Here is a 26,702-nt window from a genome sequence, read left to right as displayed (position 1 = left end):
TCAGACCTCATCGTCTGATAGCGCTAGTCACAGAAATACGTTTTGTCGATAAATAAAGATTAGAAAACACTTAAATTTTCGCGTATGAGATTTTTTTATACAATTTTATAAAAATAAGAAGGGCGCAATCGCAGTAATTTTTCAAAATTTTGAAAATTGATGAAGGAATAAAATTTCTGAATTTCGCGGATAATAATCTCAGACCTTGTCGTTTAATAGCGCAAGTCACAGAAATACGTTTTGTCGATGAATAAAGATTAGAAAACACTCTTAAATTTTCGTGTATGAGATTTTTTTATACAATTTTATAAAAATAAGGAGGGCGCAATCGCAGTAATTTTTCAAAATTTTAAAAATTGATGAAGGAATAAAATTACTAAATTTCGCGGATAATAATCTCAGACAAAAAAAATTACGTTGATACAACGGAATTCGCGGAAAATACTCAAGGTTGCCATTAAGGCATGATGCTTCTTCGTGTGCGTCATGCCACGCGACACGTTGAAGAAAATAAATGTCTGAGATGTGACGTCACCCACACACTCATTTTGATATGCATCGCTCCGATGAATGAGTACACGAATGCACGTCAGAAGGAAACTCTTCTTAGGCCAGTCGCTGGTATTAACAGCGCTTACGTAAGGATCCTTTAATGACTTAATTTCACGACACAGCAAGAATTTCATCGCGAAGGCGAATGTTATTTATGAGACTCGGCATGAGATGGAGGAAATTTGAAAAACGGAAGTGCCTATAAACTTTTTGAAGCAAAATTAACGCGACAAATATACAGTCGTATTTTCGTCGAGAGATTAATGAACGTTAGTCGTAATAAGTAATCTCTTTTAGATAAGGATTATTCGAAATACTGACCCGATAATTGACTTGATGGTAATGATATTAGTCGTCTCCAGCAAATGCGAAATTTCGTTCTCTTAGTAAATTATATCAACATTTTAAAATAAAAACCTGTCAGTTACTATTTGCATATACTTTGCGTATACTTTGTAGCGTTAATACATCTGGAAAATATTTTATTATTATGAGGATCATTATACATGTGTATAATGTAATATAAAGCATATTAATAAAAAAGGCAATTATTATATGTATGATTTCTTATATAGAAAATAAAACTAATTATGCGTTTAAAATGTCGATTTTAAACATCAATCGATGGAAAACTTTTCATCGATAAAAAAGTAATAAATTATCTTTTTATATTTGAATAAGATAATAATTTATTCTAGAGTTATATTAAAAATGCACGATTTATAATTACACAAAGTGAGTTATTTTCAGTATGAATTAAAGATACTGTGCGAAAAAAATGTATGTATCATAGTTCTCTCTTTTATATACATTTTCTTTTACATACACATTTACATATATTTACATCTCGCATGTTAAAATTCGTACGAGTTCATTATTTTACAAAAGCTAATATGCATTACCGCTCGTTGTAGATTCGTTTGATATCGAAACAACAATGTGACTAGCAAATTTTGCTAACGCTCGAGATCAGCACGTCAGCAAAAGCGAATAATACATTACTCATTTAATGCCTTACTTTAATTAAATTAATTACACATACGTCATAACACTCGCGAGTATTAAAAAATTGCAATAAAATAACAAGCTAGCGCTCTCCGTAAAGTTTCTTTGCCGAGCAAAAAACTCAAACGCAAATACAGAAGTGTCGCCGTGAAAAAAAAATCCATGACACTCGCTCTTCATATGTATGCATCAGCAAAGACAAACGTATGTAATACGTATTTATCTGTTAAAGGATTAGCCTGAACCAGGGGCTTCGCACCTCAATTCCTTGCCCAGTAATATATATATACATATATATACATATATATATTTGTGTGTGTATGACATATACATATATATCTTTGAAGAGAGTCGCGGACAAGTTGCAGCAGCAAGTGCAACCTGCTGCGCCGGGTTAGATGATTTACAACGAGGACCAACCGGTGGCCGCGACCGGAAGAGGAGCACGGGCATTGCACCTCTCCCTTCCCCTCCTCCTCCTCCTCCTCCTTCTCCTTCTCTTCTGCATCGCATCGTGTTGCGTTTTGCGTTGCGTTCGCGTCGCGTATACCGCTCACGCTCGCACGCACATATGTACGCTCGCCTAAGTGCGATACGTACAATAGGAGGAAACGCCGAGGAACAAATTAGACGTACGTGAGGAAGCTCCCGCGCCCACGGTTAATTAATACGACGCTTCGAGCCTTTCCGCCTTCCCTTCGCGTATCTCCATATCTCCGATTCGAGAGAGAGAGAGAGAGAGAGAGAGAGAGGAAAAGAAGAAAAGGTGTATGCATGCGTGTAAAGCTCGCCTTTCGGCTGGCTAATTCGCGTTTCTTTCCTACCATAAGTACATAGAATTAGATTTTTGTCGGCAAGAATGTAGCCTTAATTAATTACAGCTTAACCCGTAATTAATATTCGCACACAGCGTCGCGATTCAAAATTACTCATTCTCTCTCTCCCTCTCTCTTTCTTTCTCTCTATCTCATTTTTCTCCGAAAGCAAAATTGTCTTTTTATACATGTACGGGTATTATTAAATGTGCATAAATTAAATCATTGCCTCTTTAGTAATTTGTCTTGCGCGATTAGCGTACAAAAATCACGAGGCCAGCGTGTATTCTCCCGTTATGAGATACGTGTATATGTGTGTATGTGTATGTGTGTGCATGTGATGGATTTATCTACTCTAGAAAAAAGATTTGCGAGAAAAATGAATTTTCTCCTGTGTAAGAGGTCGTATCTTTAAGAAAGCAACATTCTTGACGGAAGTATTTACCAATATCTACATAAGATTAATGATTTCCGGAATTGTGTATGAAATATTAAAACACACCTAGATTTACATTACAGTGTAGTTCTTGTCGCGCAAGTTAGAATCAATAAAATATATACATCGTATCTTACAAATCTTTGCTTTATTATTGCTGTTAAAAACATTATAATAATTTTTTATATAAGTTTACTCTCTGAACATTTTATGTCAATATTTATACGCAGAGGATCAAAAATTCTCTTGTACAAATTTCGACAAAGCTTTTCGGATTAAATGTGTACAGCTTCCCGAATTTATCGCGAAAAATCATTTTATATTTCGCAGCGATTTTTACTAGAGTGTAGCAAAAATGACAGCTGCCTTAGATAAAAACTGCACGAGTGCTAATTTTGATTGATGAAATAATTATACGTATTCAGTATAAATTTTTCTTTACGTAAATTTTATGAATATTTTTTTATGTCATGTTGTATTGTGTGTTTTAGAACTTGTTAAAACTTTCTCATAAATTGAAATATGAGCATGTTCAAGTTTTTCAAAATAAAAATAAATTTCTTCTTAATTTCAATATAGAAAACATTTTTAGCTACTTTTCCTTTTATGTTAAAAATAATATTGCTAATTAAACTTTCATTATTTATTCTTATTACTTTATTATTTCTCCATTTTTATCAATATAAATTTATGAGACTGCTCGTTAATTTATATAATTAAAATTGTGTCCAATTACATTTTTATTACATCCAACATGTTAAAACATCTAAGATGCAGTCACCAACAGGTGTACCTGTTCAATATTAAAATATTCGTGTTTGTGATTGATGAACATTACTTTTCCAAACCCAGCCGATACAGTGTATTCCTGAATAATAAAGAGTTTCACGACGAATATAATATTAATATCAGTAATTATAAAGTCATCAAGCGCGTGGATAATCAGGCGGTCTAAGAGTTTAACGGAAATTGCGTTCGGTACTTTTTCTACGGGCCGATTTTATCTCATCGACTTATAACACGACGACCGGATAAACCGGATTGAGAGCTTTCGACGTCGACGCGTCCGGCACGATACAACTTCTACGGCGAGTCGAGTCGCGCCCGCGGTCGGCGAGATCGGTTTAACGTTGTAGACGGGAAAACAAGCGTCCTCGATTCGACGGATTCTTCTTCCGCCGCTATAGCAATTTCCGGCTTGCCTCTGGCTCGCCTACCATCGGCAAAACGAGCGCGCACAACCGGCGAGATATACAGAGTGTCTGCTGCAGCGTGGCACAAAAGGCACAGAACCCCCGTGGGAGACAAAAGAAAAATATTAAAGTAGAAAAAATTCTCCTCTTGATCAATTGCGCTGTAAATCTCTCTGCCGAAAAAATTGTTGAATGTAAAATAATGTTTAACAATTAGCAAAGCAATTTCAAAGTCCGTTTAAATAATATTGTACATCGTGTTATGGTAAAAAGTACTAATATAGTCGTTAGTTTTTATTAATATTGTATATTTCTCGCAAATTTTCACGATAATATGTGATGACATTTTGGTCACAATTTTAATTATTACAGATTTTAAAGAAAATTGTGTTTTAATTGACGCATAATACGTAAATAAATGTACCCTATTGTTTTTAATCGAGAATTATTTCTCTTGAAAATTATAACCGAAAAATTTATTCTTTCTTTATTTATTTTTTCCTTTATCTCCTTATCATTTACATTAAATATTAAAGGGATATTTACATAAATTTTGTAAAAAAATTTCCTGAAAATTCCCTGATCTTTCAGATATTTTTCAGTTCAAAATTCTAGGGGTAAAAAATATTTTAAAAATTTTTTAGTACAACTTTTTAAAGTAAGCTTTTTTGTTACATGTCTTTTCCAACATTTTTCACTCGTACGAAGAAAAAACATGAAGCCTTTTAAGTCTCAAGTGCTAGATTTATAAATGTATTTAAAAAAACTGAATAAAGATTAGTATTTCTTACTATAAAATTTTCATTTTTTATTACTAAAAATAATGTACTTCATATTCAATATTTTATTAAAAAATCTCTGAGAATTCTAGGTTTTCCACGTTTTACCAGAGAGTAGATACCTTGAATTATTATTTACTAGGTACTCCGTATAGGTTTTGTACGACTATACGTATGTCATTGATTGTAAGAGATGAATTTTTAAAGAGGTTGAATCCCAATAAAATTCCATGAGAATTTCTTGATTTTTTTAAACGCAAGAGAAATTCCTGAGAATTCCAGACTTTGCACATTTTTCCAAAGAGTAGCTGCTCTGAATTATTATTATTTACCGGACGTCGTACGGTTGTACGGTTGTACTAACGCCTGCACCGAAATAAAAGATAGACCGCCCACATTCGTCGTACCCGCCGTTACGCTGCACCGCGACAAATGCAACGCAAATTGCGGTGCATTAGTGTAAATGAATGCGGACGAGTCGGCGGTATGCAAAGTGAGCTGCCTGCTTCAACTATATACGTACCACGCCGTATGCGTGCGTATATCTCGCGCGCGCGCGATAATATTCGCATTCGGTGGACACGCATCCCTGAAGCTCGCGGAGGGAAGAGCGAAGACGCGAAAAGGAAAAAAAAAAAGACGAGAAGAACGGCAAAATTTTGTTCAACGCCGTCTCCACGTGGTGCGCGACGTGATGATTTATCAAAAATTGTTTCCAGTCCGAACGTGTTTCATTTCCGGGGGTAGGTCGCACGCCAAAGTTCACCAAGCTCGCGGGTGATCCGCTGATTCGCATTAAAAGTTGAACCCGCCAACTTCCCTCCCTCTCTCTCTCTTTCTCCTCTCGTGAAATTTATTCCGGACGGTGGGGGATGTCAGTTTGTTGCTCGCGCGCTCTTCGATCTCTCCCCCGCGTTTTGATTCTGGCCGACAAAATGGTGAACGACACACGTCATCCTCCCTTAAAAAATTCTTTTCTTTTATTCAATTTCGCGTCGTGCGAAATAATGTCCCTCGTTAAATTCCGCACGATATCCCGCACCGGTACTTTGTTTCGATTATTGCGCTATTATCGCAAAAGGAGGCGCCTCCCTTCCCCCCCTCCCCCCCCTCTCTCTTCATTTCATTTCATCTCATCTCATCTCACCTCACCTCATCTCACCTCATCTCATCTCGCGCGCGCACGTGCGTAGCGCGTCCTCTTATATCCCGTTTCCTCCGTGCTCTTACCGTGAGATTACATTCCCAAGCGTATTTAACTTTATCCCCCTCCCCCTCCCCCTCGCCTCGGACCCCTTCCCATTTTGTCCACGGTGGCAAACGCGGTAGAGAAAACACGTAGCAGCCAACTCTCGAGAGTTCCGTTCATTCGTTTATTACGTTGACGTATATGTGTGTATGCGTGCACATACATATATACAGTTATATATGTATACAGATATATATTTATGTGACATGCACACGTATCGTTTCATGTTACCGATGTTATTTGGAAAAGATATGCTTTTTATGAATAAACGTCATTCCCCTTTCTCTCAAACCACGAGGGACAATAATTCTCTTATATAAGAAAGCGAAAAAAATTCCCACATACGATTCTCCATTACCCTAACAATTGTGCACAATTCCATTTTTTTAGCACGCAAGAAGAGGCGGTAAAAAAATGAACAAACGTAAAACTGGAAATACATATTCATTCACTCCAACATAAAATAAAAACGGATATAATCTTATAAGACAAGTCGTGACGAACCCGACAAAAAGCGACCATTCACAAAATTTGCCTCACCTCGTAAGATACCTAAAATAGTTGAACCGAACTTTGCGCGATTCCGATGCGAACAATCTATAAACCGGAAATCGGCCTCGGGGAAAGCAAAAAGTGCGGTAATCGAAATCGAACGGATTAGGCGGAAAGAGAGGGCCTCTTAGAGTTCAAAAGGGGCGATCGAGAGGAGGAGAGAAACGTCGACAATCGATACTAGGCGGCGTTTCCGACGTCAGCAAAGGAGTCTCCGAGTCCTCTTCCCTACAGCCTCCATCCACTCCCAGCGTCTTCCTTTTCTCTCACCTCGCCCTCTCCTCTTATTATTCCATTTCATTCCACTCTGCGTCGCGGATGCTCTCGTAACGTCAGACTTCTTCTCACGCGCCATACGTACGCTGCGTAAGTAAGAAGTTTCTCCGCGTATATAAACGAATGATCGTATAAATACGACGATCGTAAAGTCGATGCCGAGATGAAAGTGACGCGAAACGTCTCTACCGACTCGTAAACTTTCCGCGCTCGCATTCGCACGCCAGCGAAATATGAGAATAGGTGAAATGCTCGATATATTCCTCCGATTCGCTCGGTATAGAGTATAAAATAGAGAGAAAAGTATTCGAGAGATTTTTATACATATTATATATAATATATTATCATAAAAATCTTATTAAAAATAATTTTATTAATCTTATTATAATTATATAAAATAATTAAATAAATAATATAGAAATAATAATAATTAGAAATAATAATTAAATAATATAGAAAATAATTAAATAATTAAATTTTATTAATCTTGCTATAATTTTTTATATTATAAACAATTTTTATATAAAATCTCTCAATTATTTAAAATACGTATAAAATCAATTATATAGAATATATACATTATTATAATAGAGAATCTAAAATCAATCATCGATTATATAATTGAGAGATTTATACATAAAATCTCTCTCGTTATGAAAATGCTAGAATGTATTAAGATACGAAGTATAAATGTCTGAAATGTCAATCTCAAAGATAATTTGAAAGCTGACTTGCTGTTATGCAATACTGGACAAAACGTACGTAATATTTAAAATTCTCACGTACATCACACGCACATGTACGTTACATGTACATCAGTCTGGTATTTAAAGACGCGGGTATCCCCGCGAGTTTTTTCAAGGCGACGCTCTCACGGTACGTTACTCGACTGTAGTACCTCGTAATTCGCCGTCCCACGTCGGGGCGGAAAAACGGAAAGTAGTCGCACGAGTAATAGGAAGAACGGCTTTGCTTTGGATAGAGACAAAAGGAGAGGAGGGTAACCCGCTTTCAGGGAGCACCAGCCAAGGTGTTACTCGCCGGCTCGTCACGGTTCGCGATTACGCCTCGTTCCCCACGTCCCACAGCCGGACACTTTTGATACACACATCCAAATGTAAGTGAGCTCGTTAGAAATGCAGCCCGCACTTGCTTATTCTTCGGGAGAACAATGCTATCCCGAAATATTTCACGTGTGCGCTCTTTGCCATGCGTTATCTAAATCAGCTGATCTATTTAAAATAGATATCCCGGAAAGCGAGTGCATTAAATAATTGATAAATAATGACGGATGACAAAGAGTAATCCTGTCAAAGTTACCTCATTGCATTAGAAAAAATTACACGAGAGAGATTAGCTTCTCCGATGGCTATATAATAATAGCCATTTTGTATTAAATTAAAAGCCCGCATGTGCAAACAAACTCGAGCTTTACATACACGAGTGTCCTTATCAAGGAAAGCTCCGTTTTTTTTTCCGCGATATTACAGAGACATATACGTGTATCTGGTCGGGATACGAGCCGAATACAAGAGGGCTGGTTGCTTTTCGCTTTGAATCCCCACACCCTCTGTCTCTAACGTGAGAGTAATTTTAATGTTGCACATATACTCGACGTTAATTCCATCTCGAAAATGCAAATGAGTCGTCGTATGAAATACAGTGCTATAAACTGAAGATCTTGACGCAAGAACCATGTACTTTAATATTCCAGAGAAAACGAAAAATCGCAAATTATACATTATATGTATAAAGAAAATAAATATATAATTTATTTGCTGTATTAATTGTGCATCTTTCAACAATTTTTACAAGACAAATATTAAAATTTGAAGAAAAAGAAATAAATGAGACATGCATTGTATTTATTTTTTAATGTTTACTTAAATAAATTTTTATATGTCACACACACATACACGTACGAATATAAAATATTTACAAGGGAAAAGCAAATATGCGATATTTGTAGAAAATTGCTCCAATGACAAACCGATCAGCGTATTAATAAATACGCGTTAATAATTGTGAAAAAAATAAGCTTATTGTCAGTAATAATATTTGCATTGGAATTTAAGTTACATATATATTTAACGTCCATATATATTTAACAGCTGGAGCGTTGTAAAAACGAGAAAGATGTTTTTACCTAAAATATATCCACATTTTACATTCTCTCTCTCTTATCCTATCCACCTCGAATTCCGCTTAAAATTATTAAAAAAAACCATTGCACGCCACGAAATATCGTCCTTTTGTTGAAAAAAAAAATATCGAGAATATCGCAAACAATAACGTAACCTGAATCCCAAGTGTATACATACGAACAGAAATAGTTATTGAAATGCAGATATTCGCAAAAATGTATTTTCCAACGTAGTGTTGTACTTTATGCTACGTATCTCGTACATTAGACACTAGATGCACAATGTCTAAGAGCAGTAACATTTCTCAAGCTATGAAACGAATGAAAAGGTTAAGAGAGGAAAGTTTTATGCGCGCGTGTTTTAGAAAGTATGGAAAAAGAAGAATCCCGGATAAAAAGTGAATCCAATTAATATTTGAAAATATTATATATTTATTTAGATAAAATCTACGCACGAAAAATGGTATTTCCATTTTTTTCGTATATATTTTCATAGAAAAAAATCACATTTTTTAATATAATAGATACACGAATCTCTTGCTCACTTATTTTATAATCAACATCATTCAAATCAATATGAAAAAAACTAATACGAAAAAAGATCACTTTGTGAAGGAAAACAATTTAATTTTGCGATATCCATATTGCAACCATTAATTATCGTGCAATATTTATTCCGGATCTGATAGAATCTGTGCACATATTTAACAATCTTTTTGCATAAATTGTGCAAATATTGTTTGAAATCATTTATGTAACAGCAATTGTTAATTTATCCTCTCAGAGAGATTAGCTTTTCTGGCATAATTTAATAATAAAGCAGAACATATTTATTTCGTTTTTTTAAATGGAAAAACCGTGTCTCTCTCTCTGATACAGAAGAAAATGTGTATACTAAAACAATAAATAGAATAAAAGATACCTTGATAGTCTTGCATTTACCGTATTTTTATGCGCTTACGTATTTTTATTTATTTTTAACGAATTTAAGAGAAAAAAAATCGAGGCATTCTTGGTGTCCTTTGTCGAGTAGTATAAACGTATAATCATAATTGACATTATATAACATACGTAATTCGATGATTAATAATAATTATAATTTAATAATTATAATAATAATTATTATAATTAATAATTTTATTAGTGTTACATTTATTTCGAAATAATGCGTATGAAAATAAAAGTATCTCAAGCTACAATATTGTCGCGTTAAAATAAAATTTCTATTTCAAACCAAACACTGTTATTAAAAGAAAGAATTTTCGATATTTTTTATTCCTCATTCTTGACTCGGATCGATACGATTTAAATTTTTCTAGAGCTACTTGTCTCTTGATTTTTGCTGCAATTAATTGAGTCGAATGTTATAAACAAAATTCGTTGGCTAATTATTTTGATGAAGAAAAATAAACCGTGTAATATTATATACTTTGCTTTAACATCCACATTTTCAAAGATCTTATTATAAGTCTTGCGAAAAAAAAGTACGAGGCAAGGTATGTGAACTTATTCAAACTTTGCATGTATACATATGATAAATATTAAAAAAGCTGCGCTAGAAAAAGTTGGAAACAAATAATTGGTTATCCATTTCGAGTAAAAAGTTGCATGCAACGAATCTAACTATCGCAAGCGTGCCTCTTTTTTTGCGTGCGATGTAAAAAAATCTCTCCTTTCACCTTCAAATTCAGACGCGTGCATCGTAAGCGTGTTTTTCATCTAAATTTTCATATTAATTACCGAGAGTTTGCGCGGCCGGTGTTTTAAAAATCTAACTCGAAATAGGCGGTATCTCTTGATACGGCGGAATGCAAAAGTCATAAATTGCGCTTGGAAAACGTTTTGTCCTAGAAAGCCTAATATCAACTTGTCACCGCTCGCTTGTTATGCTCGTTGATACATCCGACGACGATGATCCGCAAGAGCATAAATATGCGTTGAACGTCCTCATTTAGGGAAATCACGTGCCACGTAAATGTACAAATACACACACACGTACACATACACACGTATATTCTATGAAGTCGTTAAAAATTTTAGGATAGCACACACGCACACATGCACACATACATATGCACACACAAGCATTTATAACATTTATTTTTAGCCTTTGATATTTCAATTTTTGATCGTCGATATATTTAACGTTCGCAGCCACACACACACACATGTATACATGTATCTCTTTATCTCATCGATCTTTCATTAAATTTAAATCGGCCCATGGTTACAATATTTATGACTTTACAGACGTCGATAAACATGAAAATTAACGATCGCGCGATGACAAGCTGTTGATATCGATAAAATTTGCGCAATCATCTAACGCACCGCTCAATTTATTACGTCACAAATGGAAAAAAAAAAAAAACAGCAAATCGTAATGCAATTTTAAACTTATATTGTATTACATGTATACATATGCATTTCGAAATGTATTAATATTTGTTATTTGCATTATTGTTGCGTGAAAATAAATATCTTGATTAAAATAAATTTTAGTCTCACTAATAAATTTCGATCCACGCTAAAAAAAAATCCGTGCTATTTAAAGTTCCATTATTATTATTATTATTATTATTATTATTATTATTATTATTATAACACGAAAATGGAATATTTTATACTAATTAATTTGCATTTATCGCACGCGCTGTTTTATATATCCGCACGTTTCGTTATTAATATCACGGAAAATAATAAATACAAAGTCCGAGATTTCGTCCGCGCTGCAGGGGAGAATTAAATAATATACCTACGAGGGTACATATGGCTCATACTTCTCATACCCCGCGTCCCTCTCTTTCTCTCGTAACGCGAGTTCGCAGCATCAGCGGCGGACCATAACTCATGAAACGACTATCGGTCGGTTCCCAGGGAACTGTACATCACCGGTATCGAGTTAAAATTCAACGACGCGATGGGATGCGAAATTTTCGCGCGCGACAATTTCGCGCTTACGATATAAATGAACGGAACGTATTCGTTCCATCGCCCAATCGTTCGACCTAAATCCCGACCCTAAAGAAAGGGTGGGATATCCCCCTCCCTCGTTCGAGGCCGAGGAACGAACCTAATATCGCACGAAGCGTTTACGCAATTTGGACAAAAAAATTCAGCAGACGACGTCGCTTGTTATCGACGTGCATTTCGAGAGAGCTCTCCTCCACATCCCGGAGCTTTATACTTGACTCACGTGTGTTGCACGTGTTATACGTGTATGCGTCCGACCACGCTTGTCTCGTTCATCTCTTTTATTTCATATTGGTGTATCTCCGGAAAGCGATGTCCCGCAGCTATATTCGCAAGTACCGACAAGTACCCCTGCGTGCAGCATCTGCAATTTTCTGCACGCCGCGTATGTTTTCCACACCCACGCAGTTTTCTCCACGTGTGCGCGCTTAAACGCTTTTACGCTCGCAGCTCCTCGCTGTCAAATGTTTATGCGACAACGAGGGCTGGGAAATTAGACGCGTTCAAGCTTTCGTCTCTCTATCGAATGGCGAAAAATATTCAGCAAATTGAAAGAGTACAAAACAGTCGGAGATTCCCTCTTCTTTACGCTTTAGTTGATATTTTTGTATATCTTTGTGGAAAATTTGTAATTAACATGTTAGATGTCATGTTTGTTTTTTTTTTTTGCAAATTCTTGGAGGCATTAATATTCTTCAATTATGACGAAATTGTTCGAGTTTTTCAATTCTTACAAGTTCCTATTTTTTTTACATATTTTAGTAATCCTCAAGTTAAAAATGTTTCTAACATTTTTAATTTAAAGTTGAGTAAAGATTACGATCTTATCGCTTTCAATTCGCACTTTTAAAGTTTAGTTTTCCCAATAAATTCTCTTTTCACGCGATTAATCATGATTTATGTGCAATTGACCGATGCTTAAATTTTTTTGGGGGGGAAGATTAATATTCTTCAATTGACAAAATTGTTCTACGAATTTTTCATTTCTCGCAAGTTTCTATTCTTATATATTTTGATAAATTAAAAATGTTTCTAACATTTCTAACTCAAAGTTGAGCAAGGATTACGATTTTATCATCGCTCTGAAAGAGAGTTCACATTTTTAAAAAAGTTCAATTTTCCCAAAAAGTCCTCTTCTCACGATTAATCGTTTCTGATTTACGTGCAATTGACCGACGCTTAAATTAATGAAGAGCCTACTTGGAATCGGCCGAAAAATCACGAGAGAAAAAGCTGTCTCGCGAATCCCGAATCTGGAATACGGTCCGGTGTAATTGTCAGTTATCTCCTCATTTGTAAATTCTATCACGAACGGTAGATTGTGTGTGTGTATCCGGTGGGGAGGAGAAACAAAACAGAGTAATTACTGATGTTACCTTCGTCTCGCTTCACGACACGCGGAATTAGTATACATCGCGTACACAAATATTCCGGGCATTCACGCGACTACCTCCCCCCCCCGCCGCCGCCGCCGCCCCCTCGTCCGAATGAAATGTTCGCGATATCGATCGCGTTGCGGATTTATCGCCGTTTAAATGCTTATCGGGAGTCAGCTTTTGTTTTATACGCTGAAAACTTGCCATCGATCGCGCGATGTCCGACTGCAACAAATTAACGAGTCGATGTGCATGCATACATATATTGTACGTGTCTCGCGGTGTTTCGTTTTTTTTATTACGTTACATTCGGTTTGTTCCGAATAAGATATCCGCATGCAAGTTTCTGGGTCTCGACTCGCAGCTATAGACAAATAGCAGCGAGTCCGGACATTGCACGTCGTAAGATACATTTGCTTACTTTGTTCACGACAGATTCCGCACCTGTAATCCCGTTTACCTATATCGAACTTGCGCTGTCGCTCCGAAATCATCCGACTCCGATAAACGTGCGCATAGCTCGCGGTAGCCAAGCATGCAATCGCTAGGACATTTCGCATTTTATAGCGAATTTATAGCTCATTTTTATCGCCTCCCATTACGATTGCTGCATAAACAAGAATAGTAAATATTACTTTGCGATATCATCTCTGATTTAACATTATTATTAAAAGCGTCACGAACGTCATAAATAACAATATAATCATTATTAATTATTAATAACATAATATTATTAATTATTTTGATAAAATTTTGTTTAGTAAATTATTGAACGATACATTTATGTGTTTGATGACTCGATTTTAATTTTTAATTCAGGGATGTGTTTTTAGTTTAGTAGGATCATTGTTCCTCGAAGATTCTTAATTCTTAATGTCATTATTTATACATATTTTAATTAAGCTTTAAATTAAAGTTTTGTTATAAAGCAAATTGGCTTTATAATTGATTCATCTCTAGGTTAATTTTCAGAAAGTCTTTTTCCTCAATCAATTATAATTCGAAAATTATTTATACCCAAACACTTTTTTATTTAGATGACATTGAATCTAAAGAAATTATATATATGCATCAAGATGTAATTCAATGTTAGATTCGCATTTTAAAATTACGTAATCGATATTTTAATATTCTTAAATAGATTTTACTTCGATGAAAAATTAACATAAAAATATACAATATGTTTATGTGGAATAACCGATCGATGGAAAATTTTCCTCGAGAGGAGAAACGATGGAAATGTCTGTAAGAAACACGGAAACCGGCTGTGTAACGCGAAATAAAAATTATTGAATCGTTAATTTCACTTTCGCACGAAAACGTGTGCTTCCTCCTCCATACATATATGTATACACATATATAGATACTTTCTCTATTCAATTTATATTCCCGATGTATAATATCCCTTGCCTTATATCACTATGCGAGCAATTTCCTAGCGCTACCGACCAAACTGCGAATGTCAGACGAGGTACTAAATATATCCAGCTGTTATAAATTACGGTCTTCATAGGATCCGTAACCAGGCGACCTAGTTTATCATGTTACAGAATCATCTCCAAGAGCGCGACATAATACGCTGCTAAATACAGCATTAAATAAATTAGCGAACAGCAAACTCATTCATTACAATAATCAACGAATAATCATTTATCTATATTTCTGCAAAATTTTAAACGATCTATAATTTGCGAGAGACTTCGGCACAAAAATATGTATAATTTATTAATTTTTAATTATGTCTTATAAAGTTGTCACACGTGTATATTCTCCTATGTATACGGAAAGTGTGTATCAGATGACAAACTGTCATATTTATCTCAAAATATATAATCGATTATCTAAACATTTCAATCACATATACGTGATTACATATTACACGTGTGTACAACAAATATCTTGTTTCTCTTTGCATTTCGCTGATTTCATGAACCAAATATTTTGGTCTCGAGCACAAACAACACACTTGAATAATTGAGGAAAATGTTCTGATACACGCGAAAACTAACGTCAATTATTAAATTAAAAAAGAAATGAAACGATTTATTGTATCGGGGGGCGACTTAAATTTCTTTTCCGATATGTCCGATCGATCAGACATTACACAGGCGTTCCGCACGGCATGTGCAAATCACAAATTGATCCTGCGGTGCGGTGAGGTGCGGTGAGATGAGGCGAGGTGAGGTGCACCGATCGGTCGGATGAACGTTGATCGCGAGGACGAAAGGGGCGTCGTCCTCGCGAGACGATCAATCACCTCGCGAAAGCATTCTTCTCTTTCTTCTTTTACTACATCTCTCGTTCCGCTGAAATCGCTCGTCAGCCGCAGGACTGTTGGTTGAACGAACGAGAATACACTCGACTATTTTCATGGTGCCAACACAACGATAGTTATCTGCTATGGGAATAGATCCTAAATCTATATCGACTATCAGATTACTTTTCGCGATTGAATTTACGAAAGTCTCTAATTAAATGATTTTGATATATATGTTTCCCTTTCTTGTTATATTATTTTTTTACAAAAAGCTAATTATTCATCTGTTAATTTTTAAAATGATTCTTCTTATATTATCTATTTTCGGATTTATCATGTACAATTTTAAAAGTATCCTGTAGCCATTTTATTATTTATTTTTTAAATAATTTAATCAGGTAATTCGATTATTCTGTTAAAATATTTATTTAATATTTCGATTTATACGCCATATTTTGTACGTCATTAATGTTCGTGACATATTTTGATGTTCGTAATATAAATTAAAATTTTTTTTTTAAATTTCCACTATTTTTAAAGAAAATGATTTATAACATTATTTCGTTTCATTAATATTTCTAAAATTAATCAAAAAATTATATTTTCATTAAACTTTCATATATTATATTTTTAACAAATGTAGTAATATATTATAAATCATTTTATTATTTTATAAAAAAGAATATAAAGGTTCAGAAAAAAACAGCAAATAAATTATAATTAATTATAACTTATTTGCAAATTAATTAATTTGTCATACCACTTGCACGATCTCTCGTTTTGCGAGAGTATTAAAATACTTGAACAAAGATTCTGCTCGAAAAGCGGATGATGGAATATATTATCTCTATTGACGACAAAATAATTCGCATTAATTATTTCGTGTGCGCCAACTAACGTTCAAGTTTCAATCAAAATATCTCACAATCTGAATTATCACATTATGCTTCGACCGTAGATTCTTTGACAAATAAACTTTGCGAATAAACTTCTTAGAAATCCTTAATATAATGTCGTTATATATTTACTATATTTCTTATCTTTAAAGTACTACTATAATATTTAAATCTATAATTGAGTTCATGTTAAAGTTAAGTCTATTTAATCTCAAAAACAACATTTTCCTAGCTACTTATACTTTATAAAAGCGTACTTCCAAAATAGTTTAATTTGCAATGTTTATTAATTAAGTCTAAGCTTTGCATTAATTAGAATCAAAATTTTACTGTGTTTATTTGTTCGATTTTCGGAGATTGAAAAATTTAAATATAATCATATATTCAAAAAGATATTTGTTCTGGAAAGGATTAAACCGACGTAATTTTGCAATATAAAATTCATTATTGTAATTAATTGTTTTGCAATTTTCCCTGAGAAAATCATAAATAAAATTTTATATTAGCATTATATATATTCCCCTCTCCTCCCACCACACACCATACCAAAGTGTGATCATCGCGAATTATAAAATTCATATCTACTTCATGTAGAAAAACCAACCAATATTTTTTACTCTTTTTCACGTATCATATTATACAAAGAAAGTGATAAATTTGCAATAAAATAATAAATCGTATTAAATTTATAAACTTAATCGAGAAAAATATGGTATTTAAATTTTTATTTTCAACTACAACGTCAATTGTAAATATGTATTTAAAAATAATTTTAAATTCTTTATTATCGACGTCTCTCGCGTGGCAAATAAAAAACCTTATTAAAAAAAGTGCCAACTAAAGTATTTAATATTTAGTTTAATTTATTCGTGCTTATAACAAGACCCATTAATATCGATATTTTTGCTCAGAAAAAAAATTTACTTTCAATTAACCAAACAATGCAATTGCAAAGAAAGTTGGCCGATTTATTTTCGAATTCTGCTCTATACACGATAGTTGTGCGTAGAGTGAAAGAGCGAGATCTAATTCTCATCCCTTATTTATCTCGACTGGTTATTATTCGTCGTTCGAGCGCGGTGCAAAATTTGTACACAGAGCTCACGAGGCAAAGAAAAATATTTTCTTTGAGACGGTCAGCGTACGTGCTACTACGCAGATATTTGCCGAATACATATAAGGCAGGTTCGCATACGTAGCTAAACGCGAGAATAGAATAGCTCGCGTTTGATCTCGTAGAGAGTTCCAGTTCTACTTCCGGCGTATGTAAGGGTATTTACGTAAATGTAAATCTCCTGCACTCATATATGTCTTTGGCATACGCCACTAAATGGGAAACTGATGCAGAATTAAGTTACTCGCTAGTTACACAGACGCAGTTTCTCATCGCTTCCGAACCTAAATAAACTTCATAATTACATATGATATAATTTGGCATTATAAGCAAACGTAGTTCTCATCGAAGTTTAAGACTGTCAGGATCAAAATGTCCGCAAAAATCTAATTTTTTGTAATAACACCAATAAAAATTCTTTTAATTAAGTCCCTTTATTTAACAGATTTTTAAATCAATTTGGAAATCATTTTTCTTTAATAAAAGTATGGGAGGAAGGAAGAGTGATTTACATTTTTCAAATTTTTAGCATTGTATATCTTTGTATATAATTAATGTGGAATCTAAAGTTAATTGAAAAACTGAAGTTAATTGAAACATTGGCATTCTCATTTATTTCCTCCTTTTAAGCTTAAAAAAAGTGCCACATGTAAAAAGTTTGCCAAATGTCACATTTGCAATGTTAATTAATCAGAAATTGTAAATACTTTGACATTTTCATTAAAAATAAGATTGATTCAAGAGAATCTGAAAAGACTTACGGCCTTAAGATAACTTTTATGACATGTGTATTATGTATTATGTAAATATACATTAAATCAGAGAGATAAGATATATTTACGATCTTATATTTTGTTCAACAATAATAAATTATGCAATTAAATTTCGCTCTTTTAAAAAATTAAAAATGCATTCTAATAAATAAATAATTTTATATATACATATATAATCTATATAAAAAATTTTGAAAAATATATATATTTATATATATAAAATAAATTTTTTGCATATAACATTATCAAAATATCTTACATAATAATTTGGCCGAAATAAGTAATATATGTAAAGTTTCCTACAGCGTACAAACTGTAAAAGTAATTAAATTAAATTAATTTAATTAAATTTAATAAATTAATAAAAATAAAAACTTCCAGAATAAAACATTATTTCGTAATAATGTTTAAAATATTAGAAAAGATAAAATTATATAAATGATATATGAAATATTACGCAATAATAGATTTTAATATTACATATTTTTTACATTTCGCTTGATAAATTAAATAAATGTAAAAAAAATATATCTAACACGCATATAAATTAACCATTATTAATACTCATCATTAATTAAAGAAATACAATTATTGAAAAATAATTTAATTTAATTTAATAAAAATTTCAAAATCTACTATGTCCGCGAAATGAATTCAACGCGGTAAAAAAAAAAATAAAAAAAATAGGGGAAGAAAGCCCGAGGACGATAGAAATAAAAATTTCCATTTTTCGCTGCTAATTTACCGAAACCAGTTCAATTCGGCAGAAATAAATTCGAGGCTACTCTCTGGAATGGAAGAATTACATTAGCGAATCATCGATGGCATATTCAACGAGGATACGTTATATCGGATGCCTTACCGTTTACGGTACATTTACGGTTATTTAGCAAACTTCCAGCCCAAAGTCCAAATATAACCCACATGCAATATCCAAGGAACATCGGACGAGTTTAAACTTGAGCGGATCGGAATTATTACAAAGGTGCGAACTGACCTTTTTCAGTACACACAAATTTAGCACACGATGTAGAGCAGAATACACAGACTGTGACCCTCAAACACAGACGTGACTTGTTGTTGTTGCCATCTCCAAGCTTAACAAAGTTCTTTCAAGCCCTAACGAGCTTACTCTCGGCGAGAACCGGTCAAGTGTACGGCTTCCGTCGTAGCAAATGATTAATCTACCTAACCCGACTCGAGATACTACTTACATTCCGATCGTATGTACGTAGTTGGATGATGGCGGTTTCTTTTCTCGAAGATAATGTCCAGAGAAATATATTTATATATTATCGCGCTGTTTTATACAAGACGTTGTAAACGACTTAATATTCAGTAGATGAATCTCTTTCATAGTAACGCATCATGTCTAGATGTTGATTTATAGAGCGATTCTCTGTAGATGATGTACACCGCGCTTTACTCGAGAAAATAGGAAGACAAGGTAAAATGCTTAAACAAGTCGTTTGTCTCTAAATACATTATTTTCATAAAAACAAAACGCTTCGCGCACCAAAGAATCAGCGATATCAAAAGATCATCTCCTGTATATTAAAACTGATTGTAATAAAAGAATAGTTGTCAATAAATTGTTTATACTCTCATCGCAATAAAATCTATATTCGAAAAAAAAAAAACAAGATTATTTTGACATCTTACTGCAAGTCTTTTGCAAATATACGTATTAATAAAATTATTATTAAATTATTAATAAATATATTGGGATAACTTTCTTCCTTTCTTTCCATAAATTTTTACAAGAGTGCATTCATGTGGCATTTTTTCGCGTGAATAAAATAAAATATTAGAAATTGAAAAATATAATCGATAAAAAATATAATCGTTGGATAAAACCGTAATAAAAAGAGAGCAATGGATTTCCTTCCTGTAAAATCAAGCTAAAACAATTGCAAATATTCAATAATGAAAATGATTCAAGGCGATACAGCTCTGATGCAATTTTGTGTAAAAATTCCTCCAGAGACATTTTTCTGCCATTTGTTCGACGCCTAGTATACATCGCGTGGGAAAGCATTCAATTTCATTTGATCGCAAATGTATTAATAAAATTATTATATTAAATTTATCATTAAATTATGTATCAATAAAATTATTGTTAAATCTATTATTAAAAATAAATTAATAAAATTATTATATTGAATTTATCGTCAAATTATGTATCAATAAAATTATTATTAAATTATTAACAAATATCAAGAATATTTTTCTCTCTTTCTGTTTACAAAAGCGCACTCATATGGCATCTTTTCGCGTGAATATAAAATATTAAAAGATTAAAAGAATATAATCGCTCGAGATAGAAACGCATCGCGTAAACAGCACACACAGTCAATTTTCCTTCGTGAATAAAATCCAACTAAAACAATTACTCAATAATGAAAGTAACGCAAGACAGCTCTCGTGCTCAATTCTCCGGAAAAGTCCCTCGAGACGTCCCTTTTTCTGATGGCATTTGTTCGACGCCTAGTAGTGTACATCGCGTGGGAGAGCGTTCAATTTCATCTGGATCGGTCAACTACGTACGTACGTATGTATGTATGTATGTATGTATGTATGTATGTATGTATCTATGTATGTATGTATGTATGTATGTATGTATGTATGTATGTATGTATGTATGTATGTATGTATGTATGTATGTATGTATGTATGTATGTATGTACGTACGTACGTACGTACGTACGTACGTAATTCCCTCCTTCCCCCCTCCCCCCCCTCCCAACCGTACCTCCGCCGTAATTGAATACTCAATAGGATTTACCAAAGCGGGCCGCGGCGTCGCGTCGCGTCGCGTCGAGCCGATCGACAGGACACACGCCAATATTTGATCCGCGTCAAAAGCTCCGAGGCGAATCCACCACCAACACGGCGGCGGATTTTCAACGGTCGTTAACCCCCGCCGTGTGTGTCTCGCCGCCGCAACGCGCGATCCTCTCCCCCCCCCCCCCCCTCCCTCTCTCTCTCTCACTCTATCCACCTCTCTTTCTGGTCGAGTAAACTTCCGAAAAGCCGTCATCCCGATTTGTCGGAAATTATCGATTGTATCTTTGTTTACGACGCGTGCGACCTGGCCGAGGACGTCGACGACGATCTATGTGATGTTTTTTTTTTCTCTCTCGATAGATTCGAAATAAATTTCCAAGCGACACATACGGTCAAACCTGATCCTTTCCCTCTCTCTCTCTCTCTCTCTGTCTGTTAACGTTTTGTAGTAAGGCGATAAAATAACGCGTGTCGTAACGTCATTGCACCTGTATATATGTGCGCAATAACACGAACATAAATCTTTTGTTTTCACTTCGAAATGTCATCATCGCCAACAGCGTGAAATTCTGTCAAGAGGCGTTAAAAATCTAGCACTATCGCAGATCGTATATTTCGCATCTTTCTCCGGGAAAAATATTTTTTTCATAAATTTTGATAATGTCAAAATCGCACAATAAAATTTAAACAATCCATTATAAATTTATAATATTTAGTCACGAGCGTAACACTTGAAAGTATTTTTTTCATAAATTTTTATAATGTAAATCGTTCAATAAAATTTAAACAATCCATTATAAATTTATAATATTTAGTCACGAGCGTAACATTTGCTCTGCAATATAAGAGAACCGAAAATGCTTCCCACAAAAAGAAAGACGTGAAAAGTTTCAAAACTGTAATCAATTAAAAAAAGAGATCACCCCAAAGTGCACGCTTTAAAAATAGAAAGAAAAAAATCCAACTGTATTTAAAACCGAATTCTTCCAGCTAATTGCTCGAGTTGAAATTTGAATTTAGATAAAAAATATTTAATGATAAAACTTTCGACATTTAGTCGAAATTATCAATCAATTACGTGTTAAAACTTGCACTTAAGTTTTGCTCCCTTATGCTCGTGCCTGTGTAACATCGCCTCCATGTTTAGCTTTATCGGCCTATCCATTTTGAGGTACGTTCGCGTCACGAGACAACCAAATCCACAGGTGTGGTCGAAAGGGTGCTCACATCGCGCGGAAGTGCCTTTGAATTGGTAGGGGTCAGCCCGTTGTGACAACGCGTTGAATACGCTGTCAAAGGCAGAGGTATGAAAGTCGTCGCCGACTACATATCCGGATACAATGCGACCTCTCGAAAGGACAGAATAGCTCGGGTCGTCGCGATCCAGAAGACGACAACCATTTTCCGTCGTCGTTACTACCCCCGTTTCACACAATTCTTCCACCTTCCTCCACCTACGAAAATTAAGTCGCGGGTTAACCGGCGCCAGTTGGAGATCGCTCGTGATAAACGGCCACCCAGTGGATAGTGCTTATCTGCACTATCCTTTGCCTTCTCCCCTCCTCCCCCACTTTAACCAATTTTTTTTCGAGCACTCTGGAGATTCCGTGCGAGAAAGAGAGGGAGAGAGAAACGCATGCTCTGAATAAATTCAGACTTTTACTGTGGCTGTCGCGAAATTGGGGATCAAGATTATTTTATATATCTCGTAACTTTGGGAAATATAAAGTCTAAGTGAATTGAAAAGTGTTCGTGTTCCACATCGTTTTACAATCCATATCTTTGGGAGATAAAAAGATTACAATGCGCTAAAGAAATCAATTCTACAACCAGTTTGCGAATCGACTTGATCGATTTGAAACATTCTTTAATCTTCAAGATCTTAAATCTTCCTCTACTTGTAGCACAATTTTTAATTGAATGTCACATCCTTTTTACATACATTAATATTCAAATTTCATTAATTAATATTTAATTAAAATTTAATTTTATTATTATTATTATTATTTAATTTCAATATTGAATTTATTGACAACTATTCTTCATAAATAAAAATTTTTTAAAAAGTAAAAGTCTATTTGAAAAATGAAGAAAGAACAGAAAGAGTACACTTGCAAAATTTTGTCTATAATATTGTCAGAGTAAAATATCATTGTAGTGCATTTTTGGCAGAGTAGAAAATGATCGTCTGCCATAAATAATAGCGCGCGATAAATTCGCGATCAGGTAGACCTGTGACTCTATCGGACGCTCTCACGATTAGATTAATTTTAATTGAACGTCTATGTATATATCCTAAAAGGCTAGCTATTGTCAATTTACTAACTCGATAAATCTATAAAATAGCGAGGTGAAAGTGTGGCTACATTTTATTAAATTCCGTCTCGCAAAAGGCTATTGTGTGGCATCGCGTCGCGCCAAATTTAGTAATGGATCATTATTGAATCTTGCAGCGAAAGTGCGAATATTGAAATTTACCTAATTACTTTTATCAACGGCGCGATGGATCCACCATACTTATTTCCTATACGATATTAATGATTCTGAATTTTGCATAAAAAATGACGGTAGAAAATACTGTTACAAGCGGAGATGATATATTCTGATAAAAATATTTTTGCGAAATATTTTTGTGTAAAATTATTTTGAAAACAAAGTGTGCAAATAAATATTTGTAATGTAAATGAAAAAATTGAGCTACATCATTTACGTTTCTAGAATTACTTTGGCACACAATTATCAAAAATCTTTACAAATTGTCGATATAATTTGGTAATAATTGGAAAGACTTATATGTACCTGTACATAATTAATTAGCAATAAAAAGTCAATATTGAAAATTAAATATTAATGTGTGTATGAAAAAATGATAACGTTCAATTAAAATTCTTATATTAATCTCATTATATATGTATACATATATATTTAAACCTAAATATATAGGTTTTTCACTATTCGCACTTTCTCTATATTTATATTTATGATTTCCATATTAATCTATGATTTATAATTAAAACTATGATATTAAATCTCTCTACGATAAATATCTGTTAATTGTTTTTTAAAAAGTATTTGAACGTTTAATTCTCTATAGTTACTTTCATTTCATATATAATCTACAGTTACTTTCATTTCACATGTAATTTTTATTGGACTGGAAATATTAAACAGAGTTCTCTTAAGCTGTCTTTTATTTTTTCACGTCTTTTTAAATAACTTTGATTCTAAAATTGAGGATAGAGCAGTAAATTAGTAACTAAATAGCACTTAATTCCATGATAGTTTCCAATTCAATTTGCCGCGGTTATAAAGTAGTACTAGTTTAACAGAGATTATCTTGTGGTAGATATTGAAACTAATGGATGGCAACTAACTGTCAAAGCATATTGCTTAATATGTTATCATTTCCGAGATCAATATTATCATACAAAACAATATATAAATATTTAATATAATATCATTTAAGTTGCCATTATATTCAAGCATATGTGAAAAGTCTATGCATGAAAAATTTTTTTTTCTGTACAAATTGCTTTTTAAATCTAAATATATTATTAAAAAATAAAGAAATACTTCTGTAACTCTTTCTACTATTTAATTCATTTCTTTCAATATAATGTTAAGTCTAAAAAAGTAAGTTTAACTCTGTATTTGCCAACCATGTACAGCAAAATTTTCATATTGTTGAGGGACATTTTCGAATAAAGATTTAAATCAAAACTTGAATATCTAACAACGGATGCAGTTCTGAATAATATGTGAATATGAATTGACTGCTTATGCTTAATTAAAACGTTGCAAATAGACGAATGTTTCTGTTCAAATATTACTCACGATGTTTGATGTGCAGTCTAGGAATGGGGTCCTGCGGCCAAGCCACATTTTGCGCAGCTAAGCTGATTAAAGTCAAAATTTGCAGCGACGCACCCATCCTGGAAACAAATGGTCCTGCAGGATATCCGAATCAACGATAACTTTCACGCTTCATTATCGCCACCACCGATCGTCATTCCTGTAATTACACAACAAAATCAATGTACATGTACATTTGTATAATTAAATTAACAAAAAATTATATTATTAGAATAACAAGTTATATACGTTCATTTAATATAATTACTTTTACATTTTATATTTTATACGAATGCATGCATGTAAAAACAATGATTACAAAAAAGAATTTACGGCCATTGAGCCTTTATTTTCTATATAATTATCACATTGTTATTAAATTTAATATAATGAAATAAATAATAAAAGAAAAGCATTTATATTAATAAAATTATTAATAAAATTAATAAAATTATTCTGATTAAAAATCATTAATTAATAATATTTTCCCAATATTTAACAACCCTTATATATCGTTTTTACGGCAAAACGCTTTTATTATTATTTTATTTAATTATTGCTCACTAACATTATCATCATATTACGTAGGAATTTGCATCGCGGAATCCAAGATAATATATTACTTTGAGAAAATTGAGTCCTTTAGCGTATGCGCAATGTACTGTGTGTACCGGTACTCCAAATTGAACGCATGTATTCTTTACAGAACGACGAAGGAGGAGGAACGGAGAGGAATAGGTCTTTTGTCCCTTTTTTCTGGAGGTGCGCGCGCGCAAAACTTGTATATGCATATCTTCTCGTAGAAGAAAACTACTACTTGAAATAAGTAAGGGAGAGCACGAGGTAGGATAAAAGGCTAACGAAGGAACGGTAGACGACCACCGACTGCAACGACGACGATGAAGAAGACGACAATGTTATGCATTATGCAGAGAGGTCGCCAGCTCGAGTTTCTATTTGTCCTGGGGCCGTAGTATAGTGCCGTCTTACTACCTCGAATACGTTCAAGATTAACGTAGAGTATCGAATACTCGTGTATTTTCGTATATAAGGTGTTTAGAAAACATGTAGCCAAGGTTCCATAATATTATATTGAAATAGTCAGGTGTGTAGCTGGAAAAAAATGTGTTTTCATATCAAAATGTGTCTAAAGTAATTTTCTTCAGTCGCTTTTTCAGTCAGCTACGTAATCTGTCCAAGAGAGATCAAACATTGTTTTAACATTGGTCTTATTAGATTGATACATAAAATATATATAAAAAATTATGAATGATTTCCCTAGAGAAGCTAGAAATTATTGCATAGTTATTGCATAATTATTCTAAGTATAAAGTCTACATCTGAATTGCAAGCAAAAATTATAACGCTAATCATATTTAATGCACTATTCCCGAGATTAAAGAATTATATAATTTAATAATAAAAATTGATTCTCTCTTTTTAATAATTTGTATTAAATTCCAGATATTTAAGAAGCTCGTCGGCACAATTATTACTGCTTGATAAATTATTAATTTAATGAATAAAAATTTACATGGAAAGTGGCTACATATTTTCTAAACAACCAACCTCCGAAAGCTCTCGCACATAAGTGCCTGGGACAAAATTTTGGAGAGCTCGTTATGTTTTTCCCGAAATTGTCCACCAAAGTAAACGAAGCGAGATTCCAACAAG

At 33.6% G+C, this 26,702-nt stretch overlaps 1 protein-coding gene across 4 annotated transcripts in view; it reads right to left on the bottom strand.

Annotated features, from left to right (window-relative positions):
- The window catches only part of LOC145964348 (semaphorin-1A), a 202,272-nt gene that overhangs the window by 134,847 nt on the left and 40,723 nt on the right, over positions 1–26,702 (bottom strand). For all 4 annotated transcript variants that reach the window (XM_083086990.1, XM_083086993.1, XM_083086992.1 and 1 more), the window contains one exon: positions 25,011–25,188. In XM_083086990.1, the coding sequence (XP_082943116.1) occupies positions 25,011–25,107 (97 nt within the window). In that variant the 5' untranslated portion in view covers positions 25,108–25,188. The remainder of the gene's footprint in view (positions 1–25,010; positions 25,189–26,702) is intronic.

Source organism: Camponotus vicinus, unplaced genomic scaffold (assembly GCF_025532165.1).
Source record: "Camponotus vicinus isolate PSW18456_S1 unplaced genomic scaffold, iyCamVici1.0 SCAF_13, whole genome shotgun sequence".
In the NCBI taxonomy this organism is placed as follows: Eukaryota; Metazoa; Arthropoda; class Insecta; order Hymenoptera; family Formicidae; genus Camponotus; species Camponotus vicinus.
Note: the sequence above shows the minus strand (reverse complement) of the source record. Positions and strands in the feature narration are given on the sequence as shown.